General features: G+C 42.8%; 1 protein-coding gene across 3 annotated transcripts in view; it reads left to right on the forward strand.

The window, feature by feature from the left end:
• The window catches only part of ECPAS (Ecm29 proteasome adaptor and scaffold), a 65,960-nt gene extending 42,984 nt beyond the window's left edge, over positions 1-22,976 (forward strand). For all 3 annotated transcript variants that reach the window (XM_064502326.1, XM_064502325.1, XM_026103119.2), the window contains 22 exons: positions 558-623; positions 877-994; positions 2,908-3,075; positions 3,966-4,045; positions 4,850-4,955; positions 6,219-6,266; positions 7,247-7,368; positions 8,533-8,683; positions 9,627-9,692; positions 11,545-11,634; positions 12,100-12,166; positions 13,009-13,100; positions 13,193-13,259; positions 13,500-13,691; positions 14,620-14,828; positions 15,361-15,404; positions 15,958-16,150; positions 16,776-16,920; positions 17,528-17,633; positions 17,829-17,917; positions 19,107-19,178; positions 20,074-22,976. In XM_064502326.1, coding sequence (XP_064358396.1) covers positions 558-623; positions 877-994; positions 2,908-3,075; positions 3,966-4,045; positions 4,850-4,955; positions 6,219-6,266; positions 7,247-7,368; positions 8,533-8,683; positions 9,627-9,692; positions 11,545-11,634; positions 12,100-12,166; positions 13,009-13,100; positions 13,193-13,259; positions 13,500-13,691; positions 14,620-14,828; positions 15,361-15,404; positions 15,958-16,150; positions 16,776-16,920; positions 17,528-17,633; positions 17,829-17,917; positions 19,107-19,178; positions 20,074-20,213 — 2,431 coding nt within the window. In that variant the 3' untranslated portion in view covers positions 20,214-22,976. The remainder of the gene's footprint in view (positions 1-557; positions 624-876; positions 995-2,907; positions 3,076-3,965; positions 4,046-4,849; positions 4,956-6,218; positions 6,267-7,246; positions 7,369-8,532; positions 8,684-9,626; positions 9,693-11,544; positions 11,635-12,099; positions 12,167-13,008; positions 13,101-13,192; positions 13,260-13,499; positions 13,692-14,619; positions 14,829-15,360; positions 15,405-15,957; positions 16,151-16,775; positions 16,921-17,527; positions 17,634-17,828; positions 17,918-19,106; positions 19,179-20,073) is intronic.
• Positions 22,977-25,613: the final 2,637 nt, after the last annotated feature.

Consider the following 25,613-nt stretch of genomic DNA (forward strand, 5'->3'; position numbering starts at 1 on the left):
TGTCTGTTTTAGTGCCACAGATACTGGTCTTACAAGACTGCTGGCTAGTAATCATGTTGGGTCAGTGCTGGAAATCCTGCTCCTACAGCCTACTGCTGTCTAACCCAGTGTGGGTGTGGCCACTGTGAATGATAGAAATCTAGGCTAGGAGTGTGGGGAACTCTAGTGGCTGAAAAGAGGAAGGGATAAATGGAAATCAGATTTTTTCCTTTTAAAGTAGTGATGTGTTCTTTGTACATATCTGCTGTCCATGATGTAACTTCTGTCTGCGCTGAAATAAAAAGCTATCATTCAGTGTTTTGACTTTTACCTTCTCATTGCACGGCAAAACTCTAACTTTCTGCAGCTTCTTCTTAATAATACACATGATAAGGGTTAATGAGATTCCTTGCAGTGTGTGTGGTTTTGCACACCTGTATGTGTTTTGCAGGATTGGAACCTAAAGAACAGGAAGTTACTGAGTTAATAGAGCAAAGCAAATTCACTTGTTCCATAGTGTGCAGTCCATTCAAGGACAGGGTTTGGCAAAGCTAATACTGGACCTCTTTTACCACCAGAGCCAAACATGAGGTGACTGGAGAAACTGTGGTGTTTCAGGGTGGCCTGAGCAAAACTCCAGATGGGTAAGTTTACTGAAAGTCTCAATGGAAGCACACATAATCTGTGTGGAAACAGTATTCCCTTTCATATAGTTCTATTCCCCAAGTTTTTCATTCCTGCTTGTTTTCTAAGTTACCTTAACTGTTTTCTTGTAGCACAGATAAGATACTCACTTCTCACTGTTTGCTTTAGGCTGTGATTGACTATAGCTGTAGATATTATGGCATTTCTGTAGCTAAAAATAGTGACACGGATTTTTCCTTCTGTTTTCCAAAGTCAAGGTCTTTCTACTTACAAGGAGCTTTGTTCACTGGCTAGTGATCTTAATCAGCCAGACCTGGTGTACAAATTCATGAATCTGGCCAACCATCATGCCATGTGGAATTCTCGGAAGGTAATTTGCTGCTTTCATACCACTTCCGTACCCTCTGTGAACTCTGAAAACAAAAACTGCATTTTTCTAACTCTGCCTGTATTATCAATGGATAACTGCCTGTGGAGGCTTTTCTGTGTTGTGTTGATACTTTAGTGCCGGATGTAATGCAGGTTCGCCAGTCTGAGAAGCAGCTTTAAGATTACTTGAAATTCTTACAACAAAATGTTGGTATCACACTGTTCAAATCATCCTGCTTTCCACTCTGACTCAGCTGTGATCCTTTCCTGTTACTTCAGAACCTGGCCTCTATAAACACTCCCAGATGTGTTCAGGCAGTGAGTTAGTATTTTCAAAATGGGGTGAATTTTCAGATGCAAGAGGAAATGAGCTTTGTTACATAAGAAGGCAGAGCACAAAGTATTCAGGAGCAAGTAGTTAGAAGTCCAGTTCCCTATGTACCAGTTTAACCACTGTTGTCCAAATAGTGTCCTTTTTTTAACTTGTCAAAAAGCTCAAGTCTTGATATTTTAAAGCTGCTGGAACCTTTATCAAAGCCAAAATACTGTTGGATCTACTTACTGCAAAAATGTAACTTGCAGAGGTCTAACTTGGAGCCTGTCTTTTTCACTGGTTTTACCTAAGCATGGAGGAATTTGTTTTGTTCCTGGGAGCGGGCAGCGCACCTTTCATGCCCCTTCAGGCAGAAGATCTGGGTCGGCTGTATCTTCTGTACTGAAGCATGCATGCTCCCTACCTGAGATTTTGAGTCTCTGGCAATGTCACTGTGCAAAAAGCAAGTCTCAGCTTTAACTTTTGTCCAAAGTCTGACAAGTCAACAAGTCTCTCAAGGCTTCCCTTTCTCTGTATTGGGACTCCAGGTGCCACAGGTGTGCAGCCAGGTCCCTCCTAAATTTGTGGAATTTCACAAGCCAGGGTGAGTCAGGAAAATCCACTCAGCAGCTGTGGGGTGAGCTTCAGCATTTGAATGAATTGTAGAATTGTTTAGTTTGGAAGGGATATCCGGAGGTCTCTGGTCCAACCCTCCATGCAAGGCAGGGCTAGTTAGAGCAGGCTGCTCCCTCTTCCTTACACTTTCTGCAACCTGTCAATCCTCACAGCAGTGGTCATCATTGGAATTAGAGGCAGAGTTTATCTTTTTTAGTCTTTATTTTCTAGACTGTGACCCAGAAGGTATGTCCTGTCCAAGAATCTCTGAAGTGGGATTTGAGGGGCAGCTTTGACACTGCAAGTCAGGCGATGTGGATGAAGCCCCTAGAGGCGGTCTCTGCTTCTGCTACTGAGCAGTTCCCCCTTCGGTTAGCCTTCCAATTCCCATAGAGTTCCATGGGCAAGTGTCTGTCCCATTGTGTTAGAATTGACAGTGGGGCCCTGTTGAAAAAGGAAAAGAATATGAATGAATATTTGGATTTAAAGCAACTGCAAAATGATAATTCCCAGAACTTCCAGAATGTGCAGTTAGGATGGAGTCATTTCACTTTTAATTTTTGAGTTTCTAAATTATTCCTGAAGTGTCTGGTTCTTCTGAATGTAGCTGAGTTGTAGGGAAGGAATGGCCTGCTCTCATCAGACTTTCAAAGAAAGAAACTGTTTTTGGAAAAACCTACTCAAATCTTCCTAAGTTTTAATTCTCCACCACCACTTTTGCAAAAGGGATCAAACAAGACATCTTGAAATAAGAGAAGGAAATAGTGGAGCAGTATATTCTTCCCTCTGTGATAGTATGTTTGAGATTTACTGTGGCACTGTAGCACTGACAAAGGCTAATTCTGGTATCACTTGAACCCTTTAAATCTCTTTTATGTTGGTATCTAAACTGGGTCAATCAGCTTTGCTACTGACTGTGGTGTGCCCAGGAACAACACCTGAGTGAGCAGATTGTTTCCATATAAGTTCTTTTGTCATCATTTCAGGGAGCAGCTTTTGGTTTCAATGTGATAGCTACCAAGGCAGGAGAACAACTGGCTCCGTTTTTGCCTCAGCTCCTTCCACGGCTCTACCGTTACCAGTTTGACCCCAACCTTGGTATTCGACAGGCAATGACCAGCATTTGGAACGCCTTGGTCACTGACAAGTCAATGGTGAGTGAACATCAAGCCTTGCTAGAATGCAAAATTGGGGGCTTGCTGCTAGCCACATCTCAGAGATTGTCATGGGAAGGGAGTAACTACTTTATCTAGTGCAAAGAAGGGCTTTGCAAAAAGGGATGAGGCGTTGTCCTACAGAGCAAGAGATGTTGGAATCCAAGGACAAGGTGGAGGATGTGCAGAGGTTTTGTGTCACCTCTTGTATGTGGCAGGATACTCCAGAGCCTTTCTGTGTAGCTGATGTTCAAGTCTAAGATTGAGCTGAAAGTGGGGTCTTCTGCACTTGCGATATTGGTTGTGAGAAGTTTCTTAGAAATCGTTATGGCTGAAGATGCCATTTCCAGAGCAGGGGCATCTAAACGTGGCTCCTCAGGATTTAGGTGGGAAGAAGCTGTTCCATCAGTTTAAGGACAGCTGCTCCAATACAAGTTTCAGGAAGAAGTGGTTTTCAGAACTTTCCCTTCCTCTGGCTCTGAAAGGTCTAGAATTGGATTTGCAAATCTTTCCTAGTAAGGCCAATCTTAGCAAGAAGTCATTGACTCTGATTCCTCATCAAAGAGCAACTGCATTTCTTATGAGATACATGGTTTGCTACTGCTTCTAACCCCTTCTGTTGAAAAAGAACTGAAAGCACCATGGTCTTTCCCGGTAGTCTTTCTCACCCTGAGCCTTGAAGCAGTGGAGAGAAAGGTACTTCTAAAACAGAGTCAGAGTAAGCTTGTGCACAGTCAACTTGGGTAAGGGTTAGTTCATCTGCTGTGTCTGGTACCTCAGAAAGCAGGCTATATTATTCAAAGTGACCTTTTTTTTTTTTTCCTCCAGAGTGCAGGACTGGGATATGTGGTCCATGCATGTTTTATGATTATTCTATTTTCTCATAATAGGTTGATAAGTATATGAAGGAAATTCTTGAAGACTTGATCAGTAACCTAACGAGCAATCTGTGGAGGATCAGGGAATCCAGGTATTGCTTGGAAAAGTAACACATTTTTCTTCAAACTCTCATCTCTTTTATTCACCATAAACATGTTCAACTGAGGAAGTTGGGGGTAGGGTGACACATGTCCTTTCTTCAGAAAAAAGCCCAGTCCTTGCAGTCTGCAGTTAAGGTGTGATTCAATCCTGAATCACTTCACTGAACCTAAAGATTTTTTACTGCATGCAACTTGAGCATAATAGTAAACAACACTCTCTGAGGGAGAAGTTTTCTGGTCACAAAGTTCTTGGCTATTCTTGAACCTGAAGATTTACTGATGTTGCAGTTAAAATTGGTGATGTGGCTATATATGTACTTGGTGGTAGGGTGCCATTCAGTATAGCGTTGTTAATTGGGTTTTTTTTGTTTATATTTGTTTATAGTTATACTGTATTAAAAATTTTTGTTCTAATCTTAGTTGCAGACTTTAGACCATTGTGCATTTTTCTTATCCCGTGCTTTATAGAAAATAAATCTGAAACAACATCACAACTGGAATATTTGCATTAGCTAGAATTTCCATTACAATGTTCTTTCTCACCTGCTCTCATCTGTGTTAGATTTCACCTGCCAGGCTGAAGGATTTTTTTCTCTGGTGAAGGAGACATTCATATAACAGTAGTTTTATGGTTTGGTGGAAATAAGGCATGTACAACACATTTCTCAGGCTTTTTTTAAAAACCATTTACTTATATGTTAAAAATATATCTATTAAAAGATATATCTATTTATGCATAAGCCCGTATCAAATAAATACACCACATAATGGAAATAAAATTTTCTTGTTTGCAGTTGTCTAGCACTGAATGATTTACTAAGAGGAAGACCTTTGGATGACATTATAGACAAACTTCCAGAGATCTGGGAAATCCTATTTAGAGTGCAAGATGACATTAAGGTAATAGAAGTGATAATTCAACAGGAATTGCCAAGAGAAAGTACAGTGGTCAGACTCTGAAGTATTTAAAAAGATATTAAAAAATAATCACTGAAAAGAGATTCTCTGAGAAGCCAAGCCAAAGCCAATAGGAGTTTTGGTTATTAAGCAGACTGCAAGCTCAGGCCACTTGCAGTTAGCATTTTCGTGCCCTTTAGGTGCTGGTTTTCATTCTTGACATGCTTGTTCTTGCACGTTTGGCACTTTTTCCTGGATATGAAAGTATTCTTAAGTATATGCTTAACTCTTAAGGACGGAAGTATTTATTTTGGACTGCTAGAAGCATTGCAGATATGAAGTCAGAGTCCTCAGGTCCTTCCAGGTTTGAGTCATGTTCTCCCTGGGATCAGACTTTCCAGCTCAAGCTTAAGCAGTGCTGAGCTGTCTCCTAAAGCACACTGTATACAACGCAGCTGCTTCCATACTAGTAAATTCACTGTGCCCAGAAATGTTCCTGGGCACTGAAGCCAGCTGGCACAGAAAGTCCTGCTGCTGTGATAGTGAACTATATTAACCTCCAAAACAGAGCAGCTGCCTGCAAACTGCCTATAGGGAAAGGTCCGTGGGACAGTCTAATTCCTGAATTTTACCTAGAAATGACTTGGGACAGTCTACTTGGGGCAGGCTAGAATTGTGTCCAGAGCACCCTAAGAAGTTAGCAGTCTAGGTGATTGTGTTCCAGGGCCCAGAAATATTGCTAGACGTTGCCTTAATTCATCAATGCAGATAAATTCAGAGTCTGGTGTGTGATTGGTGTTGCTGTCACGTGCTACTGGGCTGGCACAGATTTTGCTATTTGCTTTTAGTCTTTCTCTGTAACCCTAGAAAATGAGTCAAGTAAAGCACCACTAAGCAAAAGGCATTTTACTGTGACAGTAAAGTATACACAAAGGATTATATACTTCCTTTTGTAGTAGAAGGTTTGGGGGGGGGGTTTTGGGGGGGTAGGGGGGGAAGCAGGGAGGACAACCTAGTAACACTAGCACAGAGACAAATGTGAATGGAAGCACAGACAGCCTGGTGGTGTCAGGCAGCACTTTTAATGTATTTGGCATTGAATAGACCAGATACTAGGTGGACCAAAGGCAAAACTTCTTTAGAAGGTATTATATATTAGCCATGAATGTAGTTTTGTCAATACTAGCATTTTAGTTGTCTACAAATAAGAATTGTTGCACAGAAGATTTTAAAATATTAACGATGGATTATTGACTTCTTTTTTAGGAGTCTGTGCGAAAAGCAGCAGAACTATCCCTAAAAACTTTAAGTAAGGTAAAAATCTAATTTCAAAAATTGTGCATGGAGAGGTGTATGTTTGATATTAGATAATCATTCTCTTCCATCTCTGCAGGAGTGACATTTCTTTAAGATCTCCGGTATGAGATGCAGTGACAAACAGAACAGTCCACTGGAAAGCATTCATAATAGGGTTGGCCCCGTACAGTTTTGTGCTTTTGTTGGTATTGCTGGAGTTACAGTGCTTGAGGCAACTCTGATGTTATGTTCTGTACAACCCCAAGAGGGAGATTCTGAATTCTTGATGTCCCTTTATGGATCCTTGATGTCCTTTGTTTTTCCATTTGGGGATGAGATTGAAGGAGACTTTATATAACCAGAACAGTGTGCAGTTGACCAAACACAGTGGAGCTTTGCTGGTCTGAAACTTGGTAATCCAGTCTGGACTTTCCTCTCTGATGCTGTTCCTGCCACAAGACTTTTTTTTTGGTGTAATACACACATTGCTTCATGTGTTTGTTTCCACTGAAATAACTTTTTCAGAGGAATACCAAACAAAACATCTGAAGAGTTGTGTTTGAAATCACAGCTTTGACAATGCATGCTACATGAAATGTCAGTTGCAGAAGTGATGATCCAGTTCCAAAACATTGCAGGTGATGTCAGAATCTGTTCTGATCTGAGGCAGGCATCTCTGCCTTGTGTAACAGTTGAATCTGTGTGGCTGAGACAGGCTGTCCCTTATCTGGAAGATCATGTGGTCTATCTCTTGATCAGGTTGTGAATCAGTCTCATCTGTTTTCTCTGAGTTTGTCTTCTTGGGAAGCTGAACATAGCTGAAGTTCCTTTTAGGAACTTGGCTCAGTGTTTTAGTGCTTCCTGGAGAAGAGAAGAGAATGATGGTGTAGCAGAGCCTGCGCTTGGCTGTGACTTTTGTCTGACAGAAAAGGTGCTTTAATGTTATCTGAGAGAGGGGTTTGAACATGCATGCAACACTGATTCTCATCTGTTGCCAGGTCTGTGTGAAAATGTGTGATCAATCTAAAGGAGCAGCAGGTCAGAAGACTATAGCTGTATTGCTCCCTTGCCTCCTAGACAAAGGAATAGTAAGCACAGTCGCTGAAGTCCGATCTCTCAGGTTAGTTTTGCATTGTGTAAATTCTCTGGCGGTGAGGGCACATTTTATCCTGAGGGGACCTGGTTTATTTGTTTGAATCACAGAATATGTTTTGTGTTTTAAGACAGAAGTTCCTCCCCAAAACAGCCTTCCTGCTGTTCTTTTCCTCTTCTTACTGACTTCAAACAGCAGTGCTGAGAACTGCAGCTATCCCTCAGGAATGTCCTGTTTAAACAAGCACAGGCAGAAAGGTTAACTAGTCTTAAATTTTGACCTTGTGTAGTATCTGACCTCTTTGCAAATGCCCAGATTTGAATCCCAGCAGGAAATTCTTTTGGCCTTATACAACTGGTAAACTGATCTTCAAGGAGGTTTCTGTGCTTGAGGCTCTCCTTCATTTTGTAAGTGGAAAATCCCAGGGTAGCTGCTGTAAGAGCCATGTCTTATTTCATGACTGGTTCTGAATAATGACAGTTCACATACCAGAGGTGGCTGCATTTGGTCATACAGTTCAAGTAAGTTTTATGTCATGTAACGGTTTGAGGTCCCTTGACATTTAGGGTCTTCATATGCTTGTCACTTTATAACTTTGTTTATAGCTTCCTTTACTTGCTAGACAAAAAACTGCAAGATTCAGACCTGGAATACAGCTGGTCTTTGCAAAAATAATTTTCTCTTACCAACATGCTTATCCAGGAATTTTAAAAAGCTCACAACAAATTATAGTGTCTATTTCTTGAACCGTTTGAAGGTTTGGAAATACTGTCAAAATATAGCGTGAGAGATGCAGCTGGTCTGAAACTGAACAGTGAGATTTGAGTGGATTGTTATAACTTGTTTTTCTTGGGCAGAGACTTATTTCTGGGGTGACTTTGCCTGAAACTTCTTTAAAACATGAAGAAATGTTATTTTTTCTTGCATCTGTCTCTTTGGCCACTCCCTTTGTTGTACTCTGGCCAAACCAAACAATCTCTGTGCCAAGAATAGTGTCCTTGCAGGCTCAGGGGTCTGGGTCTCATCTTGCTTAAGCAGAAAAATAGACAGTGAGTTCTGTTTGCAGGTAGATCCGTACTGGTGTAATCAACATCTAAACTGGTCTTTCTGTTAGCACTGAATTGGAATAGAAAGATTTTTCAGCTAAATCCATAGGTTTTGATGGTGAGTTTCTCTTTGGTCTCTTTCCAGCATTAACACTCTTGTGAAGATCAGTAAAAGTGCTGGACCTATGCTGAAACCTCATGCACCAAAACTTATCCCAGCCCTGCTGGAGTCCTTGAGTGTGCTGGAGCCTCAGGTTCTCAATTACTTGAGTCTTTGTGCAACAGATCAGGAGAAAGTAAGTGCAGTTATTATGGGAGAGTATCAAGAGGAGAGACGCAAAGAGCTTCATATGTTCATTCTATAGGCCTATACAGAAAAATAGCAAACTTGGCTCAGAGGTGTTCAAAGATGTGATAAGAAATAGCTATTGTGTCACTAAAAAGAACTCACTAAAAAGTTTACTTCTTACAATTCTGTAAAAAGTAAGGTATGGTTATTGGAATATGGTGGGATGAATTGTTTTATGGGGAGGGTCAGGACTTTTTTCTTTTTTTATATACTACACATCCACATATTTCAGAAAGTAAAGAACAATTTCAGTAAGAACTGTTGTTAAATGTCACTTCAGTTCCATGTACAACTGTGGAAGAAGTGAAGAGTAGGTCCGCAATAATTATCTGTGCTGTACCTGTACTATCAAACTTTGCTCTGTTTTTCCAAGGGGTTTAACTGCAAGACTTCTTATAACGTAAATTAGAAGGTATACATTAGCAGTATGGGCTGGAGCAGGGTGTTCTCAGCACTGTATCCTTTAACCCATCTCAGAGAAGCATATTAATCAGTTGCAGTCTCCTGGGAAAGTGGCTGAAATCCCACTACTCGGAAGCAAATTGAGCCAATTTCATTGTTTGGGGGGGAAAAGAGGGCAACCTCTGCCCTTTCCCAGTAAGAAGCAAGTGGACAACATAACAGGGTAGATCTTTCTCATTTTTTTTTTTTTTTCATTTTCAAGATGGCAGGAGTGTGTGGTTCAGCTCCTGTGCACCAGCTAGAACATCTCTCCCTTTCTAGAAGGGAAACATTCATAGTCTGTAGGAGTAATGACTCCTTGTCTTCACACGTCTGAAATGGATTCTGTTTTGAGTTTGTGAGAAAGTGAGTTGTAGCTGATGTTGGCATTTCCACTGGTTTCAGGTTGACTTTACTTTTGTTTTTTATCTTTTTCCTCTTTTATTTAGACTGCCATGGATAGTGCCAGACTTAGTGCTGTAAAGTCATCTCCCATGATGGAAACAATTAACATGGTAAGTAATTCATGCAGGAGGGTTCCTGTTTATGCTTTGTTGTAGGATAACAGGAATCAAAGTAAGGCCTTAACCAAATTCCTCTTCAGGCTCTGTTTTATTGTCACATCTCCATGTGGATGTCTGTCCACCTTCTTTCAGATACTGAGTTCTCTCACCCTGTCCCCACAGCTTGTCCCTGACATATCTTGTAAATGATTGTGGCTCCGTTTGGAGTCAGAGGAGCTGTTTCTCCACCTGAGAACCTTCCTTGCTTGAAGAAGAGGGCATCTTTCAAGTGCTCTTTGGTGGATAACCCAGCTGATTCTGGGTGATGCTAGCTGCTGTTTCTCCTCATCTTTGGCCTTGTTACCCCACAAAAAAATAACAGTAGTCATTGTTCTTAGAACACATGCTGTCCAGTCCTTGGTTCCTGGTGCCTTGGACATCACCACCTGGGCCTTGCCAGTGTTTTACATGGTGGAAACATTTTGAGAAAACCCTGATGTCACTGTCAGCAGCTAGTACATGGCACTGTAGTTTGATGCCAGTGGAGGAGCTGCTGATGCCCAGACTGTGCTGCAGGGCATTGCTCACTGCCATGTGTAAGAACCTGTCCCTTCCCAAAGAGAATAATCCCCTTTTTTGCAGCCAGGGACATGGGAGCAGGCATGGTGTGTAAGCACCTGAACAGTTTCTGGTGAAGCACAGCCACCAGGCCTGTTCTTTGTTTCCCGGACTTACAGAAAAGTAACAGCAGCAAGCCCTTCCGTATTTAACAGCATTTGGAGCTGCTAGGACTCCCTGCGCCAGAGGGAGCTGCATTTTGGTGTCAGATGGAGTGCACTCTATAAATGGTCTGTAAAGCACAGTGGGATGAAAGGCTCTGTGTAAAAATGTCCTCACCAACCTGCTGTAGGCCAGAGCAGCTGCTACTGTCCCTCATGCTGGCTATGCCTCTCCTGCTCCCAGCCATGGGGGACAGTTGTGGTGCCCTGACCATCACTGCTTGACATTTCCCATGGAAGGGAAGAGATCCCACAGTTCCTTAGAGCAGCATGAAGATGTCCCAGTTCGCGAGCACCCTTCCCTCTATTCCTGTATGTCTGGGGGCTGGCTGGGAGACAGGAGTAGATTACAACCTTTGATGGGTTATAGTCAATTATTCCCTTGTCCCTTTACCTTAGCAGTGCAGGAGGGGGATGTGGCAGGAGAACTCACTTCTGAGGGTTAGCTGAGAGGGGGTTACCTTCAGCTGATATGTGATCTTTGGCTTTGGTAGAGGATGGATCTCCCCTCTGTAAGCAGTGCTACGCAGAGGGCTGGTAGCCTGAGGCTTTCTGTTTTGCCCGCTAGCATCTTAGGCACAGGAGATTAGAAACCATACCAATAACATCTCTGCTGTACATTTACTTCATTTTTTCCACTTGTTTGCCTTGATCTGTTGAAAAACAGTCTGAGTAGTTTCACTTTGTTGTCTGCTTTGGGTACATTAGGGTTACTGCATGCAGACACATGAGAGAATGTTGGGTTTTGTCCTGAAATATTCACACCTCTACATCTTTGCTTTCCCTCCCCAAAAAGGAGTTCTTGCTAGTGTGTTACTTTCACTTATCTAGAAGGGTCAAATGCAGGCATATATCTGTTCCAACAGGGCAACTACTAATTTCAGCAGGGTCATCTCAGCATAGAAGTGGGACAAGGGAATCAGCATGTGGTGTAAGCTACCTTATGGTCACCTTCTCACACCACACAAACTCTCACAACGCAGCAAAACATCAGCATGCAGAAACTGAGGTAGCCCACAGCTGGAAGGAGATCAGCTTATGTGTTTCAGTTTTACCATTTTTTTCTGTCCTTTGGCTTTCTCTAGAGCTTGCAGTACTTGGATGTGTCCATCCTGGGTGAGCTGGTTCCTCGGCTCTGCGAACTGATCAAAAGTGGAGTAGGCCTTGGCACAAAGGTATGCCTATGATTTTAATGGATTGCTTGGAAATGGAAAAAAAAACAATGAAGTACCAAGTTAAATATGGTTCTTTTCACTTTCTCTTTTGAAGTGAGAGCTTAGCTCATTCAGACTATAGTTGTTTTAGGTCTGAGTTTCAGTCCATCTATGTTACTTGTTGTTCTTTACATTGTGCCACATGGACCTTCTCTTGGCTGCATGCCGGTTGGATTCTGAGGAAGCAGAATGCAGAGTGTTTTCCTCAATACCTCTGAATCTCCCAGGACCATCCATCCTGAGTGTGGCCCTGGTAGCTTTTTACTTCTAATGTAATTCTTTAAATTCATTTGTCATATATCTGGGCAGAGTTTGGGTGGGTCTAGAGAGTGTCATACAAGTGCATCCACCACCATGGCAAGTATTAGTAATATCAGGGGCTAATGTTGTTTTTTCTTATATTTGTTTCCCCTTGTAATCTTCCAGGGAGGCTGTGCCAGTGTAATTGTGTCATTAACTACACAATGTCCCCAGGACTTAACACCTTATTCAGGTAAGACTTGTTTTTAGTGTAAGGTTTTAAAGTTGGTTTTGTTGCTTTTTTATAGGTAGCATTTCTTCCCTATTGGCATTTCTTCCCCCATTCCCACAGTAATGATCTTTGTGTGTGTATTTGCCTCAAAGAGCTATTTGAAGCTCCCTTGTGCATGTTTTGGGGGTAGACACTTGGGATGTTAAATGCCTCCATCAAATTTGAAGGAGCAGAGGGAAAAGTGCAGTGCTGTAATGAGCACATGTTCCTCAACTTGTGCTACCCAGCATAAGCAGGGTTGCATTCCTGACCCAGTATAAAGCACCTTTTTTGTGGTTTTCTCAGTGTGTCAGCCTTTGTTAAAAGCACCTGCCAGGATAGCCATTGCCTGTCTCATTCCAATGGCTGAATCATAAAAAAAAAGGTTTAAGAAATTTGCTTTCTCTCAACGTTAATGGAGCTATTCTATCTCAGACAGGGAGGCCCTTGCTCTTTCACCTTTTTTCTGAATTTGGATTTTGTTGACAATCACTAGAATCTTAGTCCTCTCTTTATAGAGGAGATCTCTTTTCTGTTGCAAAATAGAAATAAAACTGAACACACTGATCAGCTAGAGGTGCCCACATCTGGGGAACATTAGTGGTTGAGGTGTGCAAACCGAGGCTTGCTGCCACTATGAGCTGTGTTATGATGTGCACTTACTAGGCATAAGGACCAGACAGACCCATCAAACATGATAAAAGAGAGCATGCATAAATGCATAAATCTGTTAAAATGCAGGCTGTTATAATTCTTGTCACAGCAATAAAAATGTGATGTTTCAGACAAAGTGAAGTCTGAAAAAAAATTCCCTCTTCCAACAGGCAAACTTATGAGTGCTTTGCTCAGTGGCTTGACGGATCGTAACACTGTGGTACAGAAGTCTTTTGCCTTTGCTATGGGGCATCTTGTCCGGGTGAGTTGGAGTTCAAGATGGCTTTAATTGTTGTTATTATTTTTTATTTTTTAACATACATTTGAGTGATTCGAGTCTCTTCCCTTTTACAGACTTCCCGGGACAGTAGCACTGAGAAGCTGCTGCAGAAACTCAGCAGTTGGTACATGGAGAAGGAAGGTATGTGGCTTTTTGAATGTTCAGTTACAGCATATGGTGCAGAAAAGAGTTAATGGTCATGGCAGAAACTGGTAAGGAAACGTTTCTGTATTATGATGTTTAGTTTTGCTAGCTGAAGAACTCCCATGTATCACTGTGCAATGCTGTGCTTTTCCTCTGCTTCCCAAGAGGCTGACCAAGCTGTGAAATGAAAATCCTACCTCCCAGTCACCACACAATATGATTGTTTTGCTTCTTCAGAGCCAGTTTACAGAACAGGCTGTGCTTTAACTGTACATGCTATGGGACGCTACAGCCCAGATGTGGTGAAGAATCATGCCAAACACATCTTGCCGTTGGCTTTTCTTGGCATGCACGAGGTCTCCGATGAAGAGAAAGGAGAGAAAGAGGATTCTACTTTGTGGACTGAAGTTTGGCAGGAAAATGTGCCTGGTAAGTTGCCATTAGAGGCAAAAACTTTCTGTGGAACATGGGGTATGAAATACCATGCTTCTTGGAAATCCACTTTGGAAATCGAGTTTTCACGGCAAGAGATTTCAGAAACCTGTTTACATTTTCTTCCTTGCTAAAGACTTCCTATGTGAGTTTGGGCAAGTTACTTGGCCTCTTGGTGGTTATTTAAAATAGTTAAAGAGCTGCTGATAGCTGAGGATACACAAGCACAATGAGGATAAGTATTTTAACATTGAGAGGCGCTTAATGTTGCTGTAATACAGCCCATATCGTGCTGCAAGTAGCCAGATACGTCTGGAAATGTTGGTGCCAGCCTTAAAAGGGTGCTGCACGCTCTGAAGTTATAGTGGACGTTGACATCTCCCTAGGGTTGGTGATCTCATCTGGTCCTCCAGTGGTGTCTGTGGTTGTAATTTCAAGGTGAATCTACCCTATAGAAAGGCTAATTTGCCATGTTTTCTGTCTGAAGAGGAAAATGTGGATGCATAGTGAAATGGCTTTGCTAGCTCCTTCTCTGACCTGATTTTGGATCTGGTCCCCAGACACCAGGATGCTTCCCTGGGGGTGGAAAAGGAGCTTCCAGAAGAGGTTTTCCAGTGATCTGTTCTTACAGAAAGATTTTATTTCCTCAGAAACAGAATAAAACCATGGCTAGTTTCTGTAATATGGGGGGTATGTTAGAGATTTTCTTCAGGTACTTTTGAAGCACCTAGAAAACAGACCCCATCTTCAGTCAGCCTTGGAGGAATTCTTTGCCCCTTTGCCTGAAGAAGGGCCTGCTGATATGTTTTCTGGCCAGAAAGAAATCCATAACTGCTATAGGTGCTTTTTTTTCTCTCTTTTTAATACGATCAGGTTTTTGTTCCTTTTGTGGCAAGATTGCAATTTTCCTCTGTTTGCCATGCAGGTACTCAGGGTGGTATCAGATTGTACATGCAGGAGTTGATAGTCATTACCCAGAAGGCGTTGCAGTCCCAGTCTTGGAAGATGAAAGCGCAGGGAGCAGCTGCCATGGCATCAATTGCCAAACAGACAGGTTCTCTGGTACCACCGCACCTAGGAATAGTGCTGTCTGCATTGCTGCAAGGCCTGCCAGGGAGAACATGGACTGGAAAGGTAAAAAAAAGAGCTGGCCCCTAAAGGATTGATATGAGCACCAGCAATCAGTCCCTGACACAGGAGATGCAGCGTTCTGGGCTGCAGAGGAAAGCGGATGGGAACTCTAGCTTAGGCAGCCTGGCTTTTGCCCTGTATTTAATGGAAATAAAAATGCCAGGAAACATAAGCATAGAGTGCACTTCAGATTGCTTTGAGAGTTGGATTCTCATTTAGGCTAGTTCCTCTGTACCCATGTTCTAGCCTTGTAGGGGGCTAACTTGTACTCAGAGGCACTGCAAGGCCCCTTTCCACTCCCAGTCAGTGTAGATGAAAAGTCGAGACCTCTGGTTTAGGAAAAAAAGAGAAAGAACAGCAACCTGTCCAAAGTGGCAGGAGGAAAACATTGTTTCTCTTGACTGGTGTCAGGGGCGTATTTCCCCACAACCTCGAGCAGTAGAGTGCAGAGGATACCACTGTGGAGTAGTGCTGTGCCATTTGGCTAGGGAACATTTCTCAGTGTTTTACTAATTTACTGTTTTACTGATTGCAGGAGGAGCTGCTAAAGGCCATTGCCAGTGTCGTCTCTGCATGCAGGTAAGTGCCTTGAGAAAGGTGGTACCTTCAGGCTCTTGAGATCCCAAAAAGGAGGGTTTTTGCACAGGGCTGTTGACTTGCTGGTGCTAGGGAGACTCTGTTGCTTCCAGCAAGGAGGCAAGAAGTACTGTAAAGTTGTGAACACTGCTTTGATCTCCAGGAATTGAGCAGTCCCTCTCTGCTCATCTTGTCTATGAGGGTCACTGGGGAGGGCTGGGAGCAGCAAAGAATGCTATGGAGGGACTTATGGGGCTGAATGGTAGAATTAGGGCAAGGAAGATGATGAAAGGCCAGAATTGCTAAGAAGAAAGATAGCAAGAGGTGGAAGATGGGTGAGGTGGGAGAGTGCATTGAAAGCATATGAGGAAGAATGGGGAAGAACAGTGGGGGAGAACAGACATAGTAAAAGAAGAGCACCACAGTGTAAGTTTACTTACAGCTGTTGGTAGGCTGCCCTATGCCTGAGCATGGGAATTGCTTGCTATCTGTGGGAAAAGCTGTGTTTGGGAAGGGTTAATGGGGTCTGAAAATCTCTGTGCTCCTTGTGTTTCAGTGCAGAGCTGCAAATGTCTGTGCCTGGCCAGCCCAGTGTCAGTGAGGTTGTTCAGGCTGTCCTGAAAGAGTGTCGGAAAGAGAACCTGAAGTATAAGATGGTGGCACTGCGCTGTGCAGCTGGGGTGCTACAGGCAACAAAAGAAGACCGATTCCAGGAGCTGGCAGATATCATCTTTCCCATGATAAAGAAGGTGACAGTTCAACTTCTTGGGTTTTCCCTCTTTCAAAACAGAACACCCAAACAGTGACAAACCAGCTGATGCTGTTAGATGCACACCTTCAGTTTTCCACACTTCTGCCCAGAAGGGGCAGCAGATGGGAGAAATATCCCACACTCAGCTAGCTCCTATGTGGGGTTGAATACCAGATTGTTGGTGAGCCCTGGGAGGGTTGTAACTGCTACCTGAATTCTGAATTAGCCCGACTGCTCTCTAAGCAGAGTCCTTTTGTGGTGTCCAGCACCACCCCAGTGCTGCATTAAGATTTGATTCCTGTCTGCTTTAGAGGCAGCGGGAGACTTCTAGGAAGCTGTGTAGTTAGTCTGCCTCCACTGAGAGTCTGCAGTGCTCTGCAAATCAGACTCTAACAACACAGGGAGCAGTTTGAATGCAAGGCTACAGAGTCTGGTGTGCGCTTCTGTAGGTTGCCAGTAGTGTCAGAGCTGCTATTGGCCAAGGAGTCCCATGCTGCGTCTGATTGAGGACGCTGAGGTACAAGACTAGTGTGCACAAATTGCAAGGGAAGACTAAGCTGAACTGTTTAGCTAGCCTGCCCTTGTGCCTCTGTCAAACATACTTTCCCCCACGGCCTCCACAGAACTCTGTTGAGAGCATGGGCATGGGTTCACCAAAGCACGATGAAGAAGATGAGGACATGAGGGAGAAGGAAATGCAGATGGAGTCCCTCATCTGTGCCTTCGAGAGTCTGGGTAAAGCCTGGCCAAGGAGCCCAGAGACGCAGCGTAAGTCAGCAGAGTGAACTCTCTTGACTCGTACTGTCTCCCCCAAAGAATAAAAGGGTAGAGAGAAGCCTCGAGATCATGTGGAAGGGCGGGGAGGAGCTGCAGGACTTCACTGCCTGCAGCTTGCGAGATCCTCTCAGGTCTTCAGTGAAAAAGCTGCTCCAAAAACTTTCCCACAAAGTAGCCCATCCTTGGGTAAACTCCTTACTGTTCACTTCGTGGAACTAGTCTGAGTTTGTAGAAACATGATGAAACTTTTAGGACATCATCTTCTAGTGCAGGTGCCTGATGTGGCAGCTTATCAGAAGATGCATAGTTCTGCTGATTACATTCACTTTGCATCAGAGCTGGTACAAGGTGAAGGAACTGCCTTGATCTGAAAAATCGGGCCGCTTTCAAAGCGTACTGTGTAGCCATTCATCTTCCAATATTTGTTAATGAGCGTGTTGTCCTGCCTAGATGGGTGCAGGCTTTTAGGGTCACTTGTTAGAGGATGTGCTTGATGGCACTTGGAGTACAGTGCAGGGAGCACTTGGGAGATAGAGCAGGAAATGTTTCTTTCTACTTTTCCTCTTTGTAACGTAATGACATCCTTACTTCTCTGTAGGTTGCTATCGACAAGAATTTTGCAAGTTAATGTGTGAGCATCTGAAACTTAGTACATGGAAAGTGCAGCTTGGAGTGTTACAGGCCATGAATGCCTACTTTCAAGGGTAATTCTTCTAACTGCACTCTGACTTCATATTGTTTCTTTTCTTTGACACTTCATGCTGTTTTGTGAAACTGTGGCAGACATGCAGTGATGTGGCAATGATAGTTACTGTTTTCTCAGAGGAAGCTGAGCAGATGTGTAGAAAGGCTTCTGTTCACAGTGACACAGGGCGTCTGACTGTTTTTGCATTTGGCAGGTTAATGCTGTTTGATGAGGAGCACTCAGACCCTGTGGCTTTGACAGGAATACTGTTGGAAACCTGCTCGTCTATCACCTATTCTTTAGGTAAATGGACTTTTCTCAATTTGTGGTTGACAGTTAATTGCTTGTTAGTACATTCTTCCTCTGAAGGCTGGCTGGCAGATAGAGTGAAGGATAAACATAGTCTGTCAGAGAGAATACTTCACCCTTCTTTGCATTGCACAGTGATTATTCTGATTTTGCAGTAGCTGTTCAAGATAGTAGTGTGCTGGGTGCCATGCCCAGAAAAGTTAAATTTCTTTGGTGAGAGGGGGCTTCGGAGAGGGAGGAAGAGAAGAAAAACAGACTTCTGCACAGGTACCTTTCAGGAATGTAAATCTGAAACTCAGTGATTTTTTTTTTTCTTGTAGAAAATGAACCCACCCCATCTAATCAAACTATTAGTGATGTAATGAAACAGTATTTTTCTGCTCCCCAAGTTCAAACTTCTTGGGTACGTTGCTTTGAAAATACTCCAAATTTCCTCAGGCAGCCAAAGCATGGAGCTCCAAGGCTTTGAGGCAGTTTGTGTTCTCCCTGAGGAAGCACTTATGGGTATGAAAGTGCCCCCTACATAGTGTTGACAGTCCTGGGGGCTGCTTGGTACTGAGGCAGTTTTCCTGCTTTATCCTGTGCCCAAAGTCTTCACGCACCCACATACAGCTCTTGTTTCTGGTATGCCATGAGAGCACCTGTGTTACAGCTTGCTACAGATCCAGAGGCCTTTCATGGGAAGATAGGACAGCTGAGTTTCTTTTAACTATTAAGCCTGCAATGGAGTGAGGCTTTTACAAGACTGTAGGTCTGGAAACCAAAACTTTCAAAGGCTTTAGCCTGGTGCTTGATTGTATAGGGTTTATATACCCTCACTTAATACTGCTTATTGAAATCTGGATGGTTTGTAGCCATTACAATTTATCAAAAGCAAAGTCCAGTATACACAGAAGTTTGTGATCAAGCTACAGTTATGCCAACTTTTTTCCCTTTCAACATGAGGAACAGTAGTGCTGCAGGTATGCAGAGGCCATGCACAAGGTTTAATGTTCCTGTTAGCCTCTATTTGCTCGCTCTCTGCCATTCATAGATATGAGTAATTGGGAGCCCTGCAGCACAAAATAGCTCTGTGAGCTATGGAAACAAAAACTCTTTTGAGACCCAGTGGTACTGCTCTTTGTGCAGTTAGTGTGCTTTTGCTTCTGAATGTGTGGTGTTTTTTTTGTTTTTTTTGTCTTAGAAAACAAGAGCTACATGTCCATAAGAACAGAAGCTTTGTCTGTGATACAACTGCTGTTCACCAAACTGAATGGTGAGGATCTTCACATCTTTCCACATTGGAAAATCAGTGTTTGGGAAAGGCAATGCATGGCTATATGGCCTGGAAACACGGAGAGGTGGCATTACTGCCTATTTGCAAAACTGGGTGATTTAGCAGTGTGCATGTAGCTATGGAAGATTGGTGGGGATGTGGAGTTTTGTGGTTGGGGACTGGGATAACTTGGAGAGGGCTTGAAGCAACTGTGGATAAAGTCAAGGTCTGAAGTATCATTCATAATTCCTTGGGTGAGGAAAACCTCCAGCAAGGAGGGTTCCAGAAAGAGCACACAGGACTGAGTCGGACAGGCTGTTTCCAACCTTTCACATTTCTAAAGTCAGATTTTGCATTATGTTCAGACTCCACAGAGAGGAGAGCTTTTGTTTGTGCAGAAGAGAGATTTTTACCCTTCCTGTGCCAAACCTAGCTCTTCATTGTCAGTTTAGAGTTTCAGCTGTTGTAGAATTTACCTGAGAGAATCTTTTTAGGTCTTCATGTCGTAAGTCTGCAATTGCTCTCTAGCAGATGTTTTCTTTGGATACCTCTTATGCCCTGCATGTTTCCTTTACTCTGGCAGAAATGATTTTCATTCCTCTTGCATAACATAAAGCAATCGTGAAGTCAGAAACATGCTTTCACATGTTCCAGGCCTAGAGAATCAAGTTCAGCCTGGTCTAAATGGGCACAGCTCCCTGTGCAGGAGATGGCATGTACCAGGTGGCCAGCTGAGGTTGCCTCTTCAGTAACCTTCTCCTGGAGGAGCAATATGGATTGAGAGTGAAATGTGAAGCAGTATCTCTTCAGCATGTCCAGGGATGGAGAAAGTGTGTTGGGTTTTTTTGGCATTCTGGTATTCAAGTCCAGTATCTGTGTCTCTTTATCTACACAGAAGCTAAACAGTGGGAAAGCCTGACACCAGAAAGCAGAGACCACCTCATTTGTTCGTTATCTACAATGGCATCAGACAGCAGACCTGAGCTACGAGAGAAGGCCTTTATGTTGAAGAAAACACTTGAAAATCTTGACTAAATTGTAAACACAAACTATAAAGTGCCATGTAAAACAAACAAAAAAAAAGTGCAGTGGTCTGAAAACCAAGTGGGAAAATGAAGATTACTCCGTAGCATGCATCATTCCTGGCCAAAATAAAAAATGCCTTAAATTCTATTCCCCATTAATGTTATTTTTACTCTTTTAAGCTACTGGTTAGTTATTGTTATATCAGTAAATACCTCTAATGATCTGCCCTAGAATGCTTGCAAGTGTGCAACGTAAAGAAGTGTTCAGGGCAAGATGCATTCTTTTTTTTTCTTTTAAATAGGCAAAAGAATGTTACTCAGATCCCCTTTGTCCCTCAAAGAAATTGTTGAAAAACCACCAGCGCTGGAAGTGAAAGGCATATTTGATTTTTCACTTTGTTGTTTGGGGATATCTATTACTTGCTGTCTAAATACTCAATCTTTCTGACTCTACAACAGAATTAGTCTGTGTTACATGTAAAAAGTGAAAGCTGCCTCTGCTGATGTCTGTGTTTTTAAAAAAAAAAATTCCTGGGGCTTTGCAGAGGCCAGGTGTCAGTGGAAGGATCCGCCTCTCCTTGTCCTGTCTGCTCCTCCCTTGCAGCCTGTCTGCCCTTGGGTTATGAAAGGCAGAGTACTGTTAACTTCTCTCCTTCCTCTTTCTCTGACCTCAAAATGGATTAACCGAGACTATGCCTCCCCAGCTAGCACTCTCAGCCTCCCAGTCTTTAAATGAGAATGTTTTTTCCTCAAAGGATGCACAAGAGAGCACTTTACTGAGCTGTGTGGGACAAGTGGTTTGGGTCTGGTTGGAGCCCAGGTAGAACACTGCTCTTCTCAAAATTGTTTTGCATGGACACTCCTCAGCTTCAGGAAAAAAAAAAAAATTAAAAACAGTCTTTTCTAGATATGTTTTTGAAGAGTGTTCAGAGTTTGCAATGATACTTTTTTTTAATAGTAGTAATCTTTCTTTTTTTTCCTCCTCTTCATGTTTGTCACCCTGTTCTTGCTTTGGAAGCCTGTAATGATTAGACTTGTCAGTGTTTGTAACAAACTGAATGATCTGTCATTTCACAGCAGCCCAACTCATGCTGGTTTCTAGCAAATACTTTTTAATTTGCACTTAAGAAGAAAGAATATATCTGCATTAACTTGGAGTAAAATTTCTATATGATGAAATGGCCAGGCTTCCTGTCCCCTTTGCCCTTCCTCAGGCAAAAGACAAGACCTGACCGCTATAACAACAGACTTTTAGTAGTGTAAAGTTACCACTGTACCGTAATCTGACCCATATGTGTACAGCTTTTTTGGAGGTGAATGTTTTGCTGATGGTGAAATAAAATCTTTAGTGTTGACAATATTATGTCCATGGCTTTCAGCAGAAAAAGGTTTGTTTTTCTTATGTCTCTAGTTCCTCTCAGATTTGATCTGTTAGGCAGAATTATTCAGATAGTGTTACCTTTCCTCCATGCCTGTTCAGAATTAGGTATACAGTACCTACTTTTCCCTCAGACGCCATTTCCCTTTCAATGTTTCTAGTACTGTAACTATTTAGTTGTCTGATTTTATCCATGGAAGGGACGAATGTAATTTGTGCACACCTGGTAAGAAAATTTCAGCAAAAATGGGAAAATGTGTCCCACTGTGGCGCTTCTGTAGCAGAAAGCTCAGCATCATATACCAGATATAATGCATCATGTACTAGAAGTGGTCAGTGAGCAACTCCTTGGTGCTGAGAGCTGGTGCTATAATATTTTGATTTACACCTTGTTGCAGGGAGCTGTTTTTTGTTTACATGCAGTTTGAACTGTTAAGCACAGTTGTAAATTTTAAAATCTTACTGGGAAAAATCACTTTATGGTATCTTTAAAATCTTGGTCATCATGACATGTAGTGTCATGAGCGCTCAATTTTGTATTAGATCAATATTACCAGTGATGCTTTGCTGTAGCAGTTTCTGTCTGACTTGTTTTTTGTTTTTTGGTATTGGTCAGCATTACAGTTACAGAAAAGCGAGACTCTCCAAGTCTCTGGTAATTTGATTTTTCACTGTGGACTGGAGTATACAGAGGCAATGCCTGATATGGTCAAATGACTATGAATAGAGTAACTCTAATAGTGGTCAATAGCAACTTGTATTTCTCTACTGGGGATTTAAACTATATCAAAGAGCATGTTCTAGGAAACCTAAAAACCGCTGAATTAACAACTCTGCCTGAGATTGTTAGGAAGGTTGGCGATGGTATAATAGGTTTCTCTCTGAATCACAAAGCAATATGTTTTTTTGTGATTACAGGATAGATTCAGGGATCCTTTCTGAAGGATGTGCCTATACACAAAACCTACCTGCACAAGAGTTGATTCAGCCAGAGGTCTGATTTCTACCCCCTCTCATTTTTAAACTTGACAGGATTTAAAAAAAAAAAAAAAAAAAAAAAGGATCGTGGCCTTCCTAGAGTTTTTCCTCTAAAAGTGATTGCACTATGTAAAACATACTGTACTACTTTGCCCAGTGTGGGCATTTCATGTGCTGCTGCAATGCTGCTTTGTACACCTGGAGTGAGGTGTGCAGATTTGACACTAGCACTCCTTCTAACCTACAAGCTGTTGCTTAAATGGATGTATATTGAGAAAAGTTTTCTAATGTTGCAAGATCTCCATCAATTTCACTGCAATCTGTACTTGGCTGTTGAAGTATGTAAATGGACTGATTGAAAGAAAACCCTCCTGCTTACCAAAAAGGTAAAACTTAAATAAAGATGCATGACCTGTTCTTGGAAGTAACTGGTAATTTTTTTCCCCTGTGAATATTTCACAGTATTTCCATATTCCAAATTCAGAGCAAGCCTGTGTGTTATGCTCTAAGCTGATCTACCTGGTATTGGTATCTGTACTTTATGATGAATGCCTCTGGTCACTAACTGAAATGAAGGAGCACTTGGTGCAAGCTTTCAGGTTGTTTAGCATGAAGGTGGTTGTGGCTGCAGAGACTGAGTGCCTTTGGTGAGGATGAACCGTGTGAAGTTGTTTGTAAACTGTCAGCTCTTTCAACCTAGCAGGTTGTGTACAAGGGAAGACGACAATATGAAACTGAAAATAATTTAAGTAATAGCAACTATTCAAGAACTTAACAATTCCAAACTATTTCAGTCAAGGAAATTCCCCCCCCCCCCCCCCCCCCAGCCTCAATTAGGATTTATTGTCGTTCTGGCAGGAAAAAACAAACATTTAACAAAGGCAATTATGAACTTCCCTGACGCTGGTTACTTTTCTACCACCTTGTTAAAGCTGCTCCCATCAGCGTGTGCACCAAAAAAAATCGACATAGCCTGGCCACTAACTGTGGGTCACCTTCCATTTCCCACACTCCTGTCCGCTGTGGTAAGGTCACTGCTTCCTCTTCTGTGATCTGAGCAAAGCTGGATTTCTGCCTTCTGAACTCCACAGCAGCAGACACTTTATTTCTGGCCAATAGTTAGCCTGGCTTCAGTTTACAAAACTCTGCATTTGCACAGATCAACTGGGGCGCAGGCTGTCTATGTATGTCATACAAAATAAACAGGGAAAGGTGCAGTAAAGTTTTCCTGCTTTAAGATTTTTTTTGTTCATAGCTATGTTTCATTGCTTCTAATATATAAATATAGTTCTGATTCCAGCATGATTATGCCAAAATCATTCCAAAATAATCCAAACAAAGAGATGCCTTTTGCCTTGGCAGTGAAATAACTCAGAAGCACCTTGTGGGGGGCTTTTTTGCTCAGTATCAGATTAGCTTTTAATTCTAGCCCCTTCAGGCAAGCTCACTCATTTCTTAGGCTTCCAGGAACAGCTTTCTGTAGACTACAGACTTAAACCCTGCCTGAATGAGGTAGGATGCATCTGACTTACAGTGTGGGAGGAAACTCTCCCATTTCCACTAGAGTAACATGCACCAACAGTGATGTGTACTGTTCCAGAAATAAGTGAATTTAGGTTATGCTAGCCTTGCCTGCAACAGGAGCAAATGAGGGTCCTTTGCTGCAATGGTGACAACTAATGATTGTTGTCATTGAGGTTGCAACCATGAGATTTTTTTTTTTTTTAATTGACTATAAGACAATTTTCCTGAGCTAAAGCTGGACAGCCTGTGATAATACTACACCTAATCACCTTTAGAAGTATTGTTTAGCCCCATTATTTCAACTGAAGAGGCTGATTTGATAAAGAGCCCAACTTCTAAATTCTGGCTATGAAAGTCAGTGCCTTTGCAAAGCTGCAGTAGCTTCAGTTATAAAATAGTGATCACTGCAGCATAAGCAAATTTTTAGGGAAAAATGAACCAAAAAAATGTATATCTGAACAGAAGTTGCCATGTTATTATTACTAAATATGGGACTGCTTGGGGGTGGGCAATGGACTGGTTGGCAGCTTCTGGGTAAGGATTAAGGTGCAGGCTAACAAGGGTGGCAGTGCTGGTGCCTGCTACAGGCCACCTGATCAGGAAGAAGAAGTAGACAAGGCCTTTGCTAGGCAGCTGGAAGGAGCCTCAGGTTCAGAGGCCGTGGGCCTCATGAGGGATTTGAACCACTCTGATACCTGCCGGAGGGCACAGGCAATACCAGTGGTGGGGGTGGTCCTGGAGCGCAGCGATGATAACTCCCTGATACAAATGATAGAGGAACGATCGAGGAGCAGTGCTCTGCTGGACCTTGTACTTAAAGAGAAGGAATGGCTGGATGGAGATGTGAAGGCTGGGGGTGTGTGTGGGGGGCAACCTTGGCTGCAATGACCATGGTGGATCCTGGAAGGAGGGAGCAGGGCAAAAAGCAGGATCACATCCCTGGACTTCAGGGGAGCAAACTTTGGCCTCTTCAGGGAACTGCTTGGAAGAATCCCATAGGATAGGGCCCTAGATGGAAAGGGGGGGGGGGGGGCCAAGAAAGATGATTGAAGGCTAAGGCCCATCTAGAGTTTAATCTGGCAAGGGATGTCAAGGACACCAAGAAGGGCTTCTTCAAATACATCAGTAACAGAAGGCAGGCTAGGGGAACTGTGGGCCCGCTGCTGGATGGGGCAGGGGCCCTGGTGCCAAAGGATACAGAAAAGGCAGAGATACTGAATGCCTTCTTCGCCTCAGTCTTTACTGGTAAGACCAGTAAAGGGATCTCAGGTCCTGGGTACCAGGGAAAAAGTCTGGAGAAGGGAAGACTTTCCCTTGGTGGAGGCAGATTGGGTTAGGCAATTTTTAAACAAACTGGACCATGAGCCCTGATGAGATGCCCCTAGAAGGGCTGAAGGAGCTGCCCAGTGTCACTGCAAGGCCACTCTCAGTCATCTTCAAAAGGTCATGGCAATCAGGAGAGGTGGCTGAGGCCTAGCAGAAAGCAAATGTCACTCCAGTCTTCAAAAGGTGTGAGAAGGAGAACCCAAG

This window comes from Dromaius novaehollandiae, chromosome Z (genome assembly GCF_036370855.1).
Source record: "Dromaius novaehollandiae isolate bDroNov1 chromosome Z, bDroNov1.hap1, whole genome shotgun sequence".
NCBI classification, from domain to species: domain Eukaryota; kingdom Metazoa; phylum Chordata; class Aves; order Casuariiformes; family Dromaiidae; genus Dromaius; species Dromaius novaehollandiae.